The sequence below is a fragment of the Stegodyphus dumicola genome, chromosome X2 (assembly GCF_044657685.1).
Source record: "Stegodyphus dumicola isolate Sdum_Otavi_A_Nest chromosome X2, ASM4465768v1".
Taxonomy (NCBI): domain Eukaryota; kingdom Metazoa; phylum Arthropoda; class Arachnida; order Araneae; family Eresidae; genus Stegodyphus; species Stegodyphus dumicola.
Window position 1 is genome coordinate 59,328,949 of NC_140781.1, and position 19,655 is coordinate 59,348,603.

Genomic DNA, 19,655 nt, shown 5'->3' on the forward strand with positions numbered 1-19,655 from the left:
TTACCTAAAACCTTAAAAAAAGTGGAAATTATTAATCAGTATATCACATTCTTCATTTAAAATTTTTTGCTCTGACAGATATTCAATCTGCGGATTTACTCAGAATTTAGAGGCACAATAATCTTCAAATGATCACATTACAGGTTACCATAGATTCTGAAGTATGTTTTGAGGCCTTTCATTGACCTTCCAAAAACAAAATGAGAATTTTAATTGTTGATGCATGTAGATAGTTCTAGAGAAGCAATAAATACACTTGTCTGCAGCATTTTATCCAAGCTTTAATGTGTAATATAGAAGCTCTGCTTTCTTAAGTAATTATAATTTTCATTAAAATGATTAAAAAAATTTCCTTATTCTAAGAGAAATAACTAAAATTACATTTTTTAAGTAATGAAATTATAATAAAAAAGTATAAGCTTAGATTTATCACTTTAGCACAGTGAAAAGCAATCTCTTTTATAAAATTCAAGTGCAAATGGAGAAGTTAAAATTTTCCAGAGATAAAAACACTGTTCACATATCTTTTTGAGTACACTATGGAATACAGTCCTGCTATTTTCAATAATCTAAAAAATGCTCGAGAAAAAAAATAACACTATCAAAAAATTCTTAATTTTTCTTTTATTTATTGATGTTTCACAATAGTATCAAAAATAGCCAGTGGGGGTGAACACGATCTTCCACTCGTGGCTATTTTATGGAATTTATGAAGAAATACAAAAATTTCTTTTACAAAAATAATAACCAGAGTGCGACATCATATAGAAACTTTGTACATAACTTTATTCACTCACACAAAAGAAAAGAAGCATTGTCTTAAAAAGTGCTTTGAAGAAAGTTAGAACACGAGCACTTTAATTCATTTCACCATTACAACAAGCAGGGAGAGATCAAATTAATAGATGAATGAGACTATTATTCTTAGAATAGTTTACCAGTGGGAAAAAAAATATAACTTAAGGGTTTGGGTTGTTCAAATCGACACTTACATAAAATAATTTTCCAAAAGAACCGATAAGGAATTATATGATTTAAATGAGATTTATTTTAGAAAATTATTGGTACACTGTGAAAATACTCTTATTACAAATGAAACAACATACATTATACTTCAATTGATTTTTAGAGTAAGTATTCTCCATTAAACAATACGTATTATACTTACACACATACACACACACACACATTATAGAAAAGAATACATTAGTATGCTGTCAAAATAAAATTTAAATCAACCTACTACGTCACTGAATTTTAATGCAAAAAATAGATTTCACAGACTTAAATTAATTTTGCTAGCATATTACAAATATAACAGTATATGACATCTTTTTACATCATTAAAAAGGGGATGGAAATCAAGGCATAATGTTCTAAGGATGTATGGATTCATTAAAGGAAATAACTTTAAAAGTATTTTAACAGATTAAGTCAGCCAGTGCTACTACGTTTAGTAGACTTTCATTATTTCAATAGCTGCTACAGCTTAAAAGTTGCTTAGAATTTTACTTTAACAAAATAGCTATGAGTTTCATCGAAAAGACATGGCATTTAGAATGATGCAGTAAAGTCCCCTTTTCTTGCTTTCCATAAAATACAGATATCCAGCAAGACTAATAATGTATCCAACATGAAGTAAAAGCTCTGAAGTGAACGGAAAGCAAAAACTTGAAACAGAGAGATTTTTATCAAGAAAATTAGCCACCAAAATAGAACAGCTGAGTCTGTTGAGCTTTTGATCAATAGTTGTTCTAGCCAACTATCACTATAACAACTATTGATCTAGCAAACTATTACTATAACTACATGACAAACATCTCAAAATTCTTAAAGCACATTTAACAGTTTGACAGAAAATATAATATGAATAGCATTTTATTATAATTCATTCCAATATATTAAAATAAAAAATATGGAATTTCTTTGGTAATTATATGTGTACTAGCAAATGGCATTTTTTAAACATACTACTTCAGTATACTTTTGCAGACATCCATACTTATATGGCTTTTAAATTACTTTCATGCAGCAACTAAGCAATAATCTGTTAAAATTCTTAAAATTCTGATATGTTTTGATGCAAATTTAACTGCAAAAAGTTCATAATTTTATATATATTTCACAGTGTCATTACTAATGAAGATTACTTTGTACAACGAATTATTCCACATGGACAGACATACATCTTAAAAATACATTAACACCCATTTAGCAAGAAATTTGAAAGGCAAAAATTCTAAGATATTCTCATAAATTTAGGGGGCAAAATGTTTTCAACACATTTTAATTAATCATAGTAGTTCTCTTTTGATTCTAGCTTTTTCTACCAAACAATATCCTTTTCACTTTAATATGCAATAATTACAAACTCGAACTCAAAGTAAAACTTTAAGATCCTAATATTCTACTGTTTTTGTCAATGTTTCTACAGTGCACAATGCTTGCTTGGATAAGTATTGAAATACAATATACAAACTCGTCAATGTTTCTGCAATATATATGTTTAAACATATATTGAAACCCAACAAACAACTTTGCCAATGTTTCTGCCATGTACAATATTTGAACACACACTGGAATATAACATGCAACACACTAACACAGTATGAAAAATCACTGAGCTACTAAACATAGTATAAAAATCAGTAGTGTTTTAGTTGGTAGTACCCCCAACAAATCAGTCAATTTATAACACAACATACATAGAAACATGACATGTGATTTGAAATATAACATGATTATTAAGCAAGTAGCATGCAATGCTCTGTACTACTAAATGGTCTCGACAATATTATGGATTTCTTCATTAACGTTACTTTAATAATAAATGAGACTTATAAGTAAAAACATTTGAATATCCCCCTAATGAAAAATCTCAGAGAAATCAAATCAGGTGAATGAAGTGGCCACCATACTACGGAACTACATCATCATCAAAGGATATGGAAATTTTATTAATGCTCATATGAATTGTGTCACATATCATAATAAGTTATTTAAGTGCGTATACTACTATCTTGCATTTCAGACAGATAAAAGTAACATGCTTCTAAAAAAAAAAAAAAAAACACAAAAATATTTCTTATGAGGATTGCTTAGAAAAACAATCTATAATTTGAAAGCACAACAAAACTGAAATTTGCATAATAATCGTTGCGAATTCCCCTCGTTCACTCAACTATAATAAATCCTAACACGTTTACAAAATGCGGACCATAATAATAAAACAAAGGGGAAAAAAATACGTGTATATCCAATATATCTACTTTAAAAATACAATGTAAGGTGGGTGTTAAATATATTTAAAAGCATGCATAATTCCATGGGGGAACAGGCCTTTTAATCAATATGTTTCAATTTACTCAGGTAATACTACCTACAATTTACAAAAGTCAAAACACAAAAGCCCATATAAGGTAAATCACAATGAAAAAAAATTAAAACAGTAGTATCAACATTGTTACACATGTTCAGTGATAAATATTTTATTAAACAATTTACAAAAGTCAAAACACAAAAGCCCATATAACATAAATCACAATGAAAAAAAATTAAAGCAGTAGTATCAACATTGTTACACATATTCAGTGATAAATATTTTATTAAACAATTTACAAAAGTCAAAACACAAAAGCCCATATAAGATAAATCAATATATTTTACTTTAGCTATGCATATCATATGACCTTAATGCAGTTATTTATTAAAAATAGCTCTTTGGTTGCACGAAAATTAAAAACTCTGAAATTTTTCTCAAGAAGGAAAATGGTTATTTTGTGTTAATACTCTTAGGAATATTTTATGCACTATTTGCATCTGATGGAAAGAGACCATCATTTTATCACTTTACCATTATGTTAAAATTAAAAAAAAAAAAAAAAAAAAAAAAAAGCTTCACACAAAGATATACTACAATTTATGCAAATCATAAACATAAATGCCCACTTAAGATAAATTATATTTCATAAAAAAATATTTACAATACTACAGTTAATGTATGTAATCAGTTGACTTCAGTGATAAATATTTTGCATTTGCTTTCCATTATGTATAATCCTTATTTACTAATAACTCCATACTGTATAACCTTAATCTTCATAGAAAAAAGGTTCTTTAATTGAAGATTAAAAACTTCCTTTCAATTTTTCTTAAAATGCAGTGAGAATAATCTTCCTAAAAATGCAGAAATATTTTACTAACTGCACTGCTACAAAGGTTCTGGCAAAGAACCTATAAATCTTATGTACGGTACCGATTTTAAGTATGAATTCAGATTTTCAGTGCCACCCACAGCTTTTTAGTAACACCACTTTCTAGCATGAAATGTTTCATAATACTCTTAAGTATGTAGAAATTCAAGCTACATATGTAGGCAAAGTCCAGTTAAGAAAGCCTCCTCTCTCCAATGTTGACTTGTTTTCATAATAGGAAGGTCATGGCTGTGCAGAGTTTAGGATGATTTTAAAGTTTCTAAAATCAGAGGCCCTACCCAGTACTAGGCCCTGTATATAGACAAACAAGTTTAAATTGCAAGAAATGTTTTCATTTATATTTATCTGTACTTCTTAATACTTTTGTTTCAGTTTTACATTTAAGGTTTAAGGAAAGCTGAATGACCAGGAAAATTGGCAGTTTGCCTCGCATTCTATTCTCAGCTATTGAAATGGACAGCTATATGAGGTTTTCCTCATGTGCTATAAAAACACAATAAATAATTCTCCCTCCCGTTAAGCAGATATCCTCAGTTTGCTTTGTCATAATCAAATAATTCCATTCCATCCAGTTTTCAATTAAGAGCAACAATGCATTGCTATCTTGTTATTGCCAATACAATCTGCTCTATTTTATTTTATTTTATTTATTTATTTATTTATTTTATTTTATTTTATTTTATTTTTTTTTTTTTTTTTTTTTTTTTTTTTTTTTTTTTTTGTAGAAGCATTTAATTTACATTATTATTTGTTTTAATCCACTGAGTAGTCCAACTTTTGGCATCTGCTTATGAATTTAAATGATAATCATTGGCTTATATTGGATGACTACTTACTTTACTTTTTATTTGCATAACCTTCCATTCATTATGAAAATACCTGGTTCATTAAAAGAAATAACATAACATTTCAAATCATAATGTATAATATAGATTAAGTGACTCCTAAGATCTGGAGGGAGGGGAAAACAGGTAAGCCAGCTAGAAGGTTAAAAAACACAGTGCTTAGGAAGTACATTAATCCAGTTTTTCCCTTCTACAACAAGGATGATGAGTTAGCTTTTAACACTATAGCTACTGATCCATCAAAATGACACTTTCCTCCTTGGCAGAAATAGGTGCATATTATTTTTTAATACTTCTAGCATAAAGAACAATATCAATGTGAAAGAAACAAATACCTTTGAAATAATTTTATAAAAGACACAGTCGCATATATATATATATATATATATATACACACACACAGTGATTAACAGTTGTTCTCCTTAGAGTGAATGGATAGCAAATCATTATGTCCCAAAACATGTATCACTAATACCTGGAAAGTTTAATGTCATTAACAAAGCACATGTGTATCATGAAAAAACAAAGATGCCTCCCTCCACTAGCTACAATTTATGTACACTTTTATTAATGCAATAACTACAAAAGGATTAGGATTCACATAATTGAGAAGCAAGTTCTAAAACAAAACTGATAATAAAATCAAAGTATTTTCGTGCGATTTAAATTAGGAATTACTTACAGGTAAGAAATTTAATCAGTAGTTTGATCCAATAAAAAGAAATAAAAAAATCTATTTTTCAAGACTGTAAAACATTTCTGAGATATGTAAGCAGAGTTGGATTAAGATTACTAGAGGCCATAAGCACTTAAAAAATTTTGCCGCCCTCACATTTACAGTGCAATGCATGTTTTCCCCCATTCTCTCCCTTTCGATTCCATATATTCTATGATAAAATACTGAGATGGGAAATTTTTTGGTGCCCCCTTTCCTTGATGCGCTAAGCATATGCTAATTTTGCTAAATAGTTAATCAAGCTGTGAGTGTAGAATATATATATATGATCCAAAGTCAAAAGAAGCCAAGAGATGCAATGTTTTTAAAACACCACTTTTTGCATTTCCATTAAGCATGTAAAGAGTGCACAATAAGCATATGAGAATTTTCACTAAGAAATTTTTAATACTGCAAAAAGATATCAAGGCCACTGGAGTCACAAATGCTTGCTGATGTTGACTGGACCCATAAAACACTCACTCTTCAGCTCACATCCAAAAAAACTGTCATATCATCAAAAAGTCATATTTGCTACTTCAGGTGACTTTTTGTATTGACGTACATAATACATACTCATATAATTTTAAAAAAGTGTTAAAAATAACTTTATGATAGTACAATTCAAATTACATATTTGAATTCAGATAAAGAAACACTGTCGCTCACATATTTTGATTTCTGTAGCAAAGGTGAATTAAAAATCTATTATTGTGTTAGCATTTAATAAGGGAAAACCAGTATCGTACCAATTTACCACCAAATAACATAACAGCAGAATTTCACATGCATGAATACTGCAATGCACACAAATCAGAGAAAGCCCATAGAAGATAAATTACATTTTAGCACACATTATAAAGTAACAGTTAAATATCAACAATATTACAGATACAGCAGGTATCAGAGACTTCGATCTGAAATATTTTTGCATTTGCTTTTAACACCATATGGTCTTAACACAGTTCTTCATAAAAATAGGTCTTTGGTTGAAAAAGAATTAAAATATTCCTTTTGATGCTTTTCTTATGAAAAATGAAATATAGCCCATTTTGATACAATGATTCTAAATCTTTAAGAATATTTTATGAATTATCAATATCTGATGAAAAAGAGTAGCTGTCTCATCAGTTTATCATCATCAAGCATAATAGTACAGCTTCACACACATGAATACAACAATTTTATGTTAAGTGAAAACATAAAAGCCAATTTAAGATATAAATTACATTTAATATGCATTACAAAACAGTAGGCAGATATAACAGTAATACAGATGAAATAGGTATCAAATGGCTTCAATGACAAATGTTTTGTTACTTACAATATTATAAGATTTTAATGCAGTTCTTCATAAAAATAGCTCTTTGGTTTGAAAAGAATTAGAAACTTACTTTTTATACTTTTCTCAAGAAATATGAATAGTGGTTATTTTGTGATAATGATCCTAAAAATTTAGGAAAATTTTGAGAAACATTCAAATCTGATGACAGGAGATTGTTGTTTCATCTATTTATCATCATGAAACATATTGTAAATTCACACAAATGAATACAGCAGTTTACATGAAACAAAAGCATAAGAGCCCATTTATCATAAGTAACATTTAATGCAGAATATAAAACAATAATCAGATAATTAACTAAATTACAGATGAAACAGGTATCACATGACTTCAGTGACATATATTTCACATTAGTTTCAATATCTTAACACAATGGCTCATAAATTCTTTTTGTTGCCTAAGTATTCACTACCTTTTTTTTTTTTTTTTTTTTTTTTTTTCATTAACAGTAGTAATTTTGAGCTAATGCAGGTACAAATTTAGGATTATTTTATTAATCACTGACACGCGATGAGGAGAGTCTGTTTTGTATTGAAATGCATGGAGCTTTTATATAAAACACTAATAACAGACTGTAATTAGCAATTATTCAGAGCCAGAAAATTTTATCTTTACATTAAAAGAATTACTATAACTATTCCTTTAAGAAAACTTTATCTATGCACATATGCCACAATATTAGCATGTATGGAAAATTCATTGAAATACTTAACATGCTTCACATTTATATATAAATCAAATGTTTTTAAAAGCACTTATCACGTTGCTGATGCATTTGCAGCAAAGCAAATAAAAATAATTACTGATTACACTACATTCAATCTAAATGACACCAACCATTTATAACAAAACTTATAAACCTTCTTTATTGTCATAATAAAAAAAAGTAAAACATTAGAGAGTTTATGAAACACTTAAATTATGGGAAGCTATTATAAAAGTTTACAAGTACAAGACTTTGAATATTTTCATACCTTTATTTTATGACCTCAATTGCAATTTTTAATAAAATTATGTATAATAAACATAAGCTGGGGAAGTAGTGTGTTTATTCAATTACTTTATGCTTTTTGTTTTGCTTTTATTAATGGGTAAACCTCCCCCAAAAAGATATTTCATTTAATCTATCAATTGCTTCACAGTATGTATATAAGATGATTTCAAATGCCAATTTCAATTTAAAACACGAAGTTCCTTGGTATATTCTAAAAAATTTAACACCACAATTGAAACTTCTGATAAACTTGCTTCAGCATTGAAATTAAGTTTCATTATCAAACTATGTTGCTAGATTAAGAGGCTAGTTATGTCAGTTGCCATCTGCAAAGCTAAGCTTAATAAGGATGCTAAATAATTTTACCAAAATATAAAATTACACTAAATATCAAGTTATTAGCATAGTTCCCAAATCATAGTACAGACAGAAGTTCCCAAATCATATACCATTACGATCTTTATTGAGGCCTGCCTATTTGTAGACAATCATTAGAAGGCCACTTTACTTGCAATTAGGTTAAATAAATTATATTACTGAGGAACAAATTCCAAATGCTCATAATTCGAAAATTAAAGCTGCAAATATTTTTTATCAGAAACATACAAAGTCTAGTTTTTTTCTCTCCCACCTTCAGCCATCACGTTAAATTATAACCACATGGACTGGCCAAAGGAGAGTTGCAGCATACCTCATAAGAGAAGATCTTTAACTTATGTTTCAAATCATAAAAATACACTGCTGCCACAGTGGCCCAGATACAGCTTTTGCCATCTGGGGTGCTCCCTGAATTTGCTGCCCTCTTGATATAAAAAAAAAAAAAAAATTTAAAAAATGTCAAATTAACATACAGAGAAATAAATTTAAAATCTATGATTACTTTTGAAGAAATTTAAAAATCATATTATTTTGCTTGTATGTTTTGTTCACAAAATCATCCATGACATTGCAGATATCTATTGTTCTTGCTGTTATGTAGACAGTACAGAAAGGTTTCTTAAATGCTAAATAGACATTTGTATTCTTAATTATTAAATGATTTTTATTTAGAAAACACTTCTCACAACCAGCAACACTTAACAGCAATTGGGAGAAAAATTCGTATCAGTTTTAGAACATTTGGATCTTTGTTCAGGAGATCATATTTTTGAATAAACTGCAGGTATTCAAAAGGACCGTCTTCCATGTTCTTATTTAAATTTTCCTAGCAGTGATGGCAAAAAAACTATGGAATACTTCTTTCTTACGGAGAAATTCTTCCTTATTAATGTAACCATGATCATACCTTAGCTGATATTTGTAATTTTCATTTGACAGTTTTGATAGAATAAAAAAAAAAGTATAATGGTATAATAAGGATATGTAGCTGTTGAAAATCTCATAGTGATTTCTTCGAATACTTTATCAAGAGTAAAAACTATTTTCCCCTTCAATATAATTCGGTATGCAATTCAGAATCTTATTCCTTATGTGCTTCGACTAACCCCTATCAAATACAGTTTCACACCAGATGTGCCACCTCCAAAAATGTGCCACCCAGAACAGATTGTCCTCTTCAGTCACTGTGCTACCAGTGTAATAACTGGCAGAATTTAAAAATATTACATTAATTTTTAATATTATATCTTATTGATATGATTCATAATATTTAACTTATATTTATAAAATCTCACACTATTACTGTAGTTAATAAAAGATGTTTCTAATGCCACATTATGTGTATTCAGTTAAAGAATGATCACTGGCCTGCAGCCCAGTGTCTATATCCAAAAATATTAATACCTTTAAAGACATTTGAGAATTAAATTTTTAATAAAGAAGGTAAAGTTTTTCATTGTAAATAAAAATAAAATTTTCAATTTTTTTGTTAGCAGAAAATCTTTAAAATGCAATTTATGACTAGAATCACAACTTAAGAGTCAAATATTAATGTCTGCAAACTGAATATAAAAATAATCTCCAATATAAATAAAAATTGTACCACAGTCAAAAAAGTAGAAAAAATGCACATACACTTAATGTATATAGGAATACATTAGTATGAAATTAATGATTAAGTAGTTTGGAATATCAACTTCATTCACGAATATTAGGAGGGGACTAATTACAGCTAAAAGGACAGCATTTAGTCACATTAATTTTCTATTTAGAGTTCTACAACTATGCCTTAGCTGGATCCAGCAGAGAATAAGATGCATTTCAGATACACAGAGTTTAATTTTACTTACATTTATGAAAAAATTTAGAGGTTTAACTGGTGTATAATGCAAATGCAAAGGCTGACACAGCTTCCTGAAATAATCGTGAAAAGCTGATTTTGTGATGAATTTCTGTGGTCATCTTCAGCAAAAATAACTGTGAGAATATTTAGAAAGCTTGACAAATCAACAGAAAGACAAAAATTACTATAGTTTAAATGCTTGCAATGCTGCTGGATTTTAGACATTAAACTGCTACGATAAAACAAAAATGCTGACAAATGTTGGTAGCAGATGCAAAATTTTATATAACTACTTCAATATAAAAATCAACATTAACAGTTTTACATTTAGAAAAACCTACTTTCACAATAAAATTTAACTGAAACACACATTTTGATTTTCACAAAGTAAGGGGCAGTCAGTAATCTTGGAAACAAAGAAAATACATTTACAAAATATAATGTTTAATATTTCAGAGTAAATCAAAATAGTCTCATTCATACAAAACAGATTTAATGCAATAAACAGTAGCTCAGAGAACAAAAATTTATCACAATAAAATTTAAACCTCTTAAATGACAATTTTAGGATCAGAAAACATCCTTTAGCAGTAAAAATTTAAAATTTTACTCCTAAAATAAACTGAAAACATATGGAAAAAATCTTATAATTTAGTAAAATTTTCATTTGCAACAAATAGAAAAGCAGAGTCTAGTTTAATTTAAAGGTGTAACTGCTTTAGATTTTTTTATAATGAATGTTTGAATTACCTTATTTTTCATAAGAAAAATAGTGACTGTGCAGATAAACAGTTTATGTTTCTAAGACTGGTTTCATACGTGTCACAGTTTCATCAGTCAGAATGATCACAACATATATATCACACCCACATTCAACCATTAAAATCCAACAATCTTAGTCATTATCAGTTTTAGCATAGACATAGCCTCCACATGCCAATTTAGAACATGATTTTGAAAATCAAATCATAAGGATAAGAAAACAACTTCATGATAATTTAAAGTAAAAGAGAAAACACGTTATTAAACCTCAGTATAAAATATTTATGTCAGGTTATATGAAAAACTGATCAGCTCCCAGTATCAAGAATAAACACTCAGTTGTCCATGGATGCAGTCATAAAAAATGTTCATGCATTATATGAGACATTTCATTTGCCATAGATAATGTCAAAAATATTACTAATTTTGTAATGGAAAGAGATATTAATTACTTACCACATTTTCAACAAAATATATTCCAAAGTTTTCAAAAAAGTAAAACAGGAATTAAATCTACAGAAGCAAAAATGAGGATACAGATTTAGTCTTTCAGGTAAAGTACAAGCAAATAAGTGTTAAAGGAAAAGCCTGTAATGACAAAACATTCTAGATGAAAATTTCAGGAAGTTACAAAAGCTTAAATATGTCACATTAATGAAATGCAAAACTTTGAAAAGAATTCACCTTCATTACAGAGAATCTCATCATGTGTTACCTAGATCTTTGCAAAAGGCAAAATAACTGACAACAGCCCTGATGACAGGCAATGAAGACTGCTGCAAAAAAGGGTCTAATGCAATCAGCATTTCAACTGGGCCACTTTTGCTCAGTGATTGAAGGATTATAGACAATAAACTGCCAAATCTCAGCCACGAATTGGGCCTCAGAAGTTCAGAGAAGAAAATAATGCTCGCACACTCAATAACTCAAGACACTTGCAATTTGCATATTTTAAAGACTTGCCCATTGCAAGTGTTGAGCACTGAATACTGATAATTGACACATCTTTGAATACTGGAGGAACACAGCAGTTGATTCAAATCCTGACAAACAGGCCACTTACATTACCATTTTTGGGGTTTTTCCTACATGAATAGGAGCCAACTCTCCTTAGAAAATCATCAAATAAGGCATGTCATTCCACAGACAGACAGCTCTTACATGCTTTGCCCTTGTGGTGGTCTTGATGATCTCCTAGTGTTTGCCCCAGGAAGCAGATTTAAATATCAACAGGACAGGACACAGAGTGCTTTTGCATAGCAGTACAATGTTAGGCTAGTATGGGACAGACCCCAGTTTTAATCCCATGGTCATTATCATTTATCACCTTCATGTACCTGGTGCCACACTTTCTCTCCTTATTAACAGATGGCAACATGAGACTGTGGCTGCTAAAAGGAATAAATATTGATATTCGCCATACCATGTTAAATTAACCAAGCATACATGAATTTCAACAAGCATCTGGTATGCATTTCTGACTGTCTTAAGGCATCCATGTTGTATTAAAAAAAAAAGAAAGAAACTGAATGACTTTATGCATAAACATACTTCAAGTTTTCAAATTTGTTTCAAAATAGTATTTAATATCTCTCATTACAAAAGTATGTTCTGTAATGTTGGAACAAATTCATTAACTGTATAACATAATAAGCAACTTAGACAAGCCTAAATACTCCACAGTTCATTATCCCAAATGCAAGATAACCTTGCTACAAAATAATGTAAATAGCATTCATCCAAAGGCCTATTTACATGGTCCTCAATATAATTACATTTGAGACTACAGTATCTAATTTGCTTTTCACATGTTTTAATAATTTAAAATATTTGTACTTCTATTCTTATTATCAATTCATGATTAATATGATACAATTTTATGATTTTTTACATTTAAGATTCCACAACTTTCTCTCGGAGGGGTTGCACTATTAAAAAGCAGATTCTAGCAACATCAAATTCAGCATCTATTACACTCAAATTGGAAGAGAAACACACCAATGAAAAGCTTAAAATTAGTATAAACGGCAATATTATTTTGGTTATAAAATCTATGAAAAAAAAGTTAATTTTTACTAATTCTAAGGAAAAAAAATAACACATTTTAAATTTTCTACTAGATTGCAGAAAAGCACAGCAGTTGATCAGTCCAGAGAACTCCGGCCTAAGAATTTTCCTAAACTCCTTGCCATATTTTTGGGTAAAAATATAAATACATTGGATAGTAAACGGAGGTTGAGTACTAAAGCCAATCTTTATATTTATTTAAGATTTCAGTCATATTCTTTAAAACCTGCACAGCATATATGTAAAATAATGTGATTAATATAGAAACCTAACACTTTTAAAACTTGATGATTTATTTAATAAAAACGCTCTGCGATTTGATAAAAAAAAGGCAAACTAAACAACTAACCTAAAACTCCATCAAGAGTATGCTTTAATTTTAATAATGTATTTTACTCTTAATTAGCTATGTTCAGGTTATTGCATATAAAAATGTGTCTCCAAAACAAATTTGCTTTGTGTTTAGCCAGAGTATGTGGAACGGGAAGGAGAAAAACAAAAACAAAAGTGTTTAAAGCAAGCAAACCTCAGGCTATCATAGAATTGCTGGCATAATAAAAACTGATCTTTCCCATTAGCTTTTGTATCACAGCTGATACTGTTTGACATAAAATAACAACCAATTCAGTAGATACAAATTAAAATTTTTGATGTACATAAAATGCTTTTAGTCGATATAATTGCACATTCAACACACGGCTTGACTGACCTAAGACAACTGTCCAAATAACGAATCATGCAGACAGGCTTAACTCCTTTTATTTAAATATTTTATGCATGATATGAACATAGGTAAAAGGTCTGTAAAAAAAATAAAACCAACATTTCATACTTTTATAATATTCTGCAAAGGTGTATAATTCTTAAACATTTAGTTTTAAAGTAAATCAACCTGGAAGTGGAAGCTACATTTCGACTATGCGTCTTATTTTACCTCTTTCATAAAAATAATCTTTTGATACTGGTAAAATGTTTAATCCAAAAAGGAGGAAAGGAAAAGAGTAAAATTCATTTTCCTTATTTATTTTACTTTTTTAATCAATGGAATATTTTACTATCAAAGTCTTAGCAGAAATTATTTTCCACTTGGAAAAATAAGTTGTATAATCCACATAATTATGTAGCAGAATATTAATAAAAAATTGAAGAAAGTTACACAGAATCAGCAGATATGATTTTAAAAGGTTAATTGTATGTAAATATTATTTTGCTACACACATAATATAAGTATAACTTGCTGTTAAATGAATGTGAAAACATTTTCATTGCAATAATGTTAGGTAACCCTAAGAATGGTTAACTACAAATTAAAATCACATACATGCTAAAATAATAAGCACCATGCATCTTTTCTTAAAGAAATGAGTTAATTAAAAAGTTAACTATTTGTCTTCCTTTTGGTTCTGTATCAATAAAATTAAAAGGGCATTAAAAAGAAATGGAGATATTTTATACACACATAAACTTGATGTGTAGTCATAATTAAAACAGTCTTAAATAAGAGTGCTACCACTCTAAAACTAAACACCTAATTATAGAACGTACGCATAAATGATCCGTGTTCTAAAATTACAGACAACCTAAAGAAAATCAAATGAAATTAGTAAAAATATAAAATATACCCTGTACAGATATTCACAACAATAGATAAAGAAATACCGAGTCATAGAAAGAGCGGTTTCTTTTTCAATGTCATACTCAACATATAGTACAAACATGAGCCATAAAATCTGACATTACAAAGAAGTAATAACACTTTACTATGTACAGAGATATAAGATAAGCTAAAGTGAATTTTTTTCCTGTACATATTTAAATACATTTTTATCTAAAACTTTAAGATTGCACTATACTTTTACTAAATGCTTCCAAAGATTATTTGGGAATATACAAATAAATGTAAAATTTATACAATGATTCTTAGAAATGAATTATATATTAAAATATGCAGACTTAATTATGATAAACATATAGTACGAATAAGATGTTTAAAAATATGCAGTTCCACTAACATTTTTAGTGCAATAAAGCAAGAAATAAAGCAGAAAAATTGATTCAGTATGTAAAAAGCTGACAGAATAACAATACAAAATATAATCACATTATCAAACAAAAAAGGCAATTTCACTTACTAACCGCATTTCCTGCAAGAAAATATAATTATGATTTTGAAAACTAATTCAGCATTCAGGATGAAAGAATAACACAGAGTCCAATACTTCAGGGGTTCATTTCTTGAACAAATACTATGTCAACACACAAAACATTATGACCTAAATTAAAACTAAAGCAATAGCTTTGCTCCAGTGAATGAAATTTTTTATGAGAATTAAACATAGGAACTTTAGCTAGGTGAAATACCATCACAAAATATGACTATTGAACACTTCTTATTCACACAAACACTAAAAACAGATATAATATATTGGTCATAGATATTTTTCCTCTTTTAAAACTTTGGAGAACAAAATCATTGACTTAAATTAGGAGAAGGCTTTTTATCTTCTTGGTTTGCAGGTTGGGAACTAGTAGAAGGGGCGGAAACAGGGGTACGTTCAGAAGAAGGGGCACCAGATGACAGAGGGCCTGACCAGGTTGATGGTGGAGGTCCACCAGTTGTACTAGGGGCTGATGTTATAGGGTTTGTCTGGAAATCTTCATTGTCTTCTAAACCATTGGCTGTCGCAGCTGCTGCTGCAGCTGAAGCATCATATTGAGTATTTTCAAGCCTGGTGATGAGCCTCTCATCTTCATCACCAAACTCTCCCCCCATTAGTGAAGGCTCCCCGACGACCATCACATCCTACAAAAGGAAAAATATAATATTATTACCAAATTTTCAGCTTCAACAATATCTTAACTTTAACAAAGCATCCTTTGTCACATATAGACTAATATACATATAATGATTTAGATTAGTCCTCAGTTTTATTATACCAACAAAAACGATGATTTACTTTGAACCTACACATACAGTGGTCATCAAAATTAACGGCTAGCGAGAAAAAATATGTTTACAAAGTTAATGTTGCAAGCAATGCCCAATGATGTATTTATTTATGTTAAGTAAATATAATTGAACACATTTGCTCTTCCATGCATATGTTAGCAATGAAAATGTGAAAATTTGGTGATTGACAATATAGTGTGAAATGGATGCATGTTGGAACTCTGGTTTGTAGTGTTGTTTAAATTGAATGTGGTTTCTGAGATTCAGAAGTTATGGCTCAAGGAATTCAGTAGTTAAGGCTCCAAGGCATTAAGCAAATGTCAAAAGTGGCAAATAATTGGTAGAATCGACAAAAGGTGAAACACAAATGAAGGTTGCCCACAATTTGAATATCCCTTAAAACATCACATCAAGAGTTTCGAGCAGCTTTTTAAGCACTGGATCAGGTGACAGACAGCTTAGTCAAAGGCAACCATGAGCAACAACTGCATCAGAAGACTGTGTTGTTGGCACAAAGTAACTTTGATCGACTACAAATGATTTGGTTTCAGATCTTCAGACTGTCATAGAAACTCGAATTAGCTATTTTACTGTTGCACTAAGGCTTAATGATGTTAGACTGTATGTGAGAAAACCAATGGTTTTGTGTCCCATTCATTCTAGCTTTCAGAGCAGCTCGTTTAAACTGGTGCCGTCGTCACGTTCAGTGCAGCCAAGACAACTGAGCCCAAGTAATGTTTACCAATGAGTCCAGATACAGTCTGAATAGTGATTCCAGGCGTGCTTTAATCTGGAGAGAGTAAGGAACATGCAAAATAGGGATGTATTTTAAGTAAATGACTTTAATTAAATAATCTCACTCAATTTACCCTATATATATATATTGCTTTACCTTGTTTGCAAAATATCCTGTTTCCACAAACACGGTTTAATGGTGTGGGAAGGAATTGTGAAAAATGGCCACACTGAGCTGCATATCTTTCAAGAAGGTTCTGTAACCACTTGGAGATACGTGGATAAAGTATTGGAACCTCAAGTTAAAATGCTTAGGGGTGCTGTTAGCCCAGAGATATAGCTAATGGATGATGAAGCTTGGCCTCGTCGAGCACATGAGGTGTCACATTACTTGCAAACAGAAGATATCCAAGGATTGGCCACCTTGGATGCCTTAGGGCACTAAATTTCAGTATACCAAATTCCTCTCCATACCCCCCTAAAGTTGAAAAGTGCATTTTTAGAAAAGTGATGTGCAATTCCACAAGACTTGATCAACACTTTGGTAAAGTCTATGAAATCAAGATGTGAGGTAGGTATATCTGTCTGAAGGACCATACACCATATTAAAGAAAAATGTTTTCCACAAGAGGTGACTTAAAACTTAAGGCCGCATGACGACATTTATGTACAAATTGTGCCATTGGACAAAAAACAAATGTTTCAATAGTTTTGCTCCGTGAACCATTGGAATATGCAGTTTAGATGCGAACTATTTTTCACCAAATTTTAAATGCCTCTATTGTGATCCAAAAGTTGCTTTAGGGGAATAATGGTAAAAGATATGGTATTCAACTCCCCAATTCACCAGTTACCAAGAAGTAAAAGCCACTGAACACTGGTAGTTTAGTATGGGGTTCACATACTGATGAGCCAACTGGCTGCATGGCATTTTCATGGCTTCCCTATGTAACGTGGATACATACCAGTTTACCTTAAAAAGTTCTCCACTGGGCATCCCTCCCTTTCATGTAGTGCCAAATGGTGAAGTACATAATAATAATTCCATCCTTTAAACCTGCACTTGGTCAAAATAGGGATGTATTTTAAGTAAATGACTTTAATTAAATAATCTCACTCAATTTACCCTATATATATATATATATATATAAGTTTATGAGCTCATAAACAAATTCTTTTAAAAAATGCTACTAAATTTCAATATAGAGTAGCATAGAAAATGTGAAAAAAGCGTTTAGTGATAGCTGCAGTTTCAGTGCATGAGCAAACTCAATCCAATTTCTCAGCCCTGAAATATTTTCAAAAACCAATTTAGCAAGATTTGAGCCTGATAGTGAATGCCTAAAAAAGTGGTAACTTTAAAACATCTAAACCCTTCATCTGCTTTCCTAACAGCGAAATTGGTTCAGTTATCAACAAAATTATGCACGTTTATAAAACACAGACTTCAAAGTGAGATGCAATGCAGTTCGTTTCCACTGTGTCCCCATATGAAAATGGCAACATTTTCTACCACCTCAACTACTAATATATTCACAAAAAGTATCAGGCATTTTTTTAAACACATGGATATGTGATTATAACAAAGCACACAAGGGCTACTTGATTAACAGAAGAGATGCCTTTATGGCAGACCTTTTTATGGGAAGACTTGCATATAAGTTACACAAGGTGAAAACAGCCATGCAGCCTTCCCATTTGTCAGGGATTAAACCAAGGTTGAACTTCCAACATGCAGTGGTCTTAACCACTCATCCACTGGAGGGGGAAGATTTTATAAAATAATAATGATATCCATTCTTTAAAATACTTTGACATGCAATTAATAAAGCTGAATTTCTCCATGATTGGAAAATAGCAAAATCTAAGCAAACTAAAATTTTACTTCATAAACCATGATTAACAAGAACAGAACTCAATTCATGATAAATTTTTTAACATCATTTCTGTCTAGCAGACCATAAAGTATTAAAAATGAATTTAATGAGTCATTAAGGAGCCATATTTCCATACTGAAATAACATTTCCTTTTACAGTTATGTTATATTGAATAAAAAGCAACTATTATTTCAGAAAAAACAGCATAAATGAATTTTTACGGGCTGTCTTTTACATACAGTACAAAGTCCGCAATCCTTCTGAAATTTCCAGATTATACATTAATCTAGTAAGTAAATCTAATTTTAATCTAGTAAAATGACATGTACGCATGGAAACATAGGGGCTTCACTTAACTGTTTAGGTCAGACAGATAAACGTCTCACATCCTCACACCCACTCAAGAGCTAAAAGGCCAACATTAATATGTCAATCAATTCACAGTCACTGACCAGAGCACCACATCCTACCCTGCAGCTGTTTGACAAAGCTGCCTGCAAAGAATCCCAGTTAAGTGGTGAGACAAATGGCATTTATGGCACACCTGCCTTCATTTACTCAGTGTTATATTCTCCATTCCTAGACTTTTTAAGTTGGGAAGGAAAGTTTTCTTATTTATTTATGTATACATTAACTTGTTAGTTTTGTGGTCTGGATATAGGATGTCAGGTTTTGGACTTTATACTGTAATAACAAAGTAAGACCTGAAAAATAATGGAAATAATAATATAACACACAAAGAGGAGGAAGATGTTTAATATTTCAGCCATATTTTAAGTATAAACTTGGGCAAAAATGTGGCTGGCTTTAGGAAACAAATTATTCCTTGTAAAAAGGAAAAATTTGAAAAGAGATACTTGGCACTTTTTCTCAGCTCAGTTATGCCTAAGCTACTTGATGTCTATGAACAAAAGAAAAAAAGTTTCAAA

The 19,655-nt window shown here is 30.2% G+C and overlaps 1 protein-coding gene across 2 annotated transcripts in view; it reads right to left on the minus strand.

The window, feature by feature from the left end:
- Positions 1–606: 606 nt before the first annotated feature.
- Positions 607–19,655, minus strand: part of LOC118185708 (LIM domain-binding protein 2-like) — a 358,772-nt gene continuing 339,723 nt past the window's right edge. For both annotated transcript variants that reach the window (XM_085809198.1, XM_085809197.1), the window contains one exon: positions 607–15,966. In XM_085809198.1, coding sequence (XP_085665324.1) covers positions 15,634–15,966 — 333 coding nt within the window. In that variant the 3' untranslated portion in view covers positions 607–15,633. The remainder of the gene's footprint in view (positions 15,967–19,655) is intronic.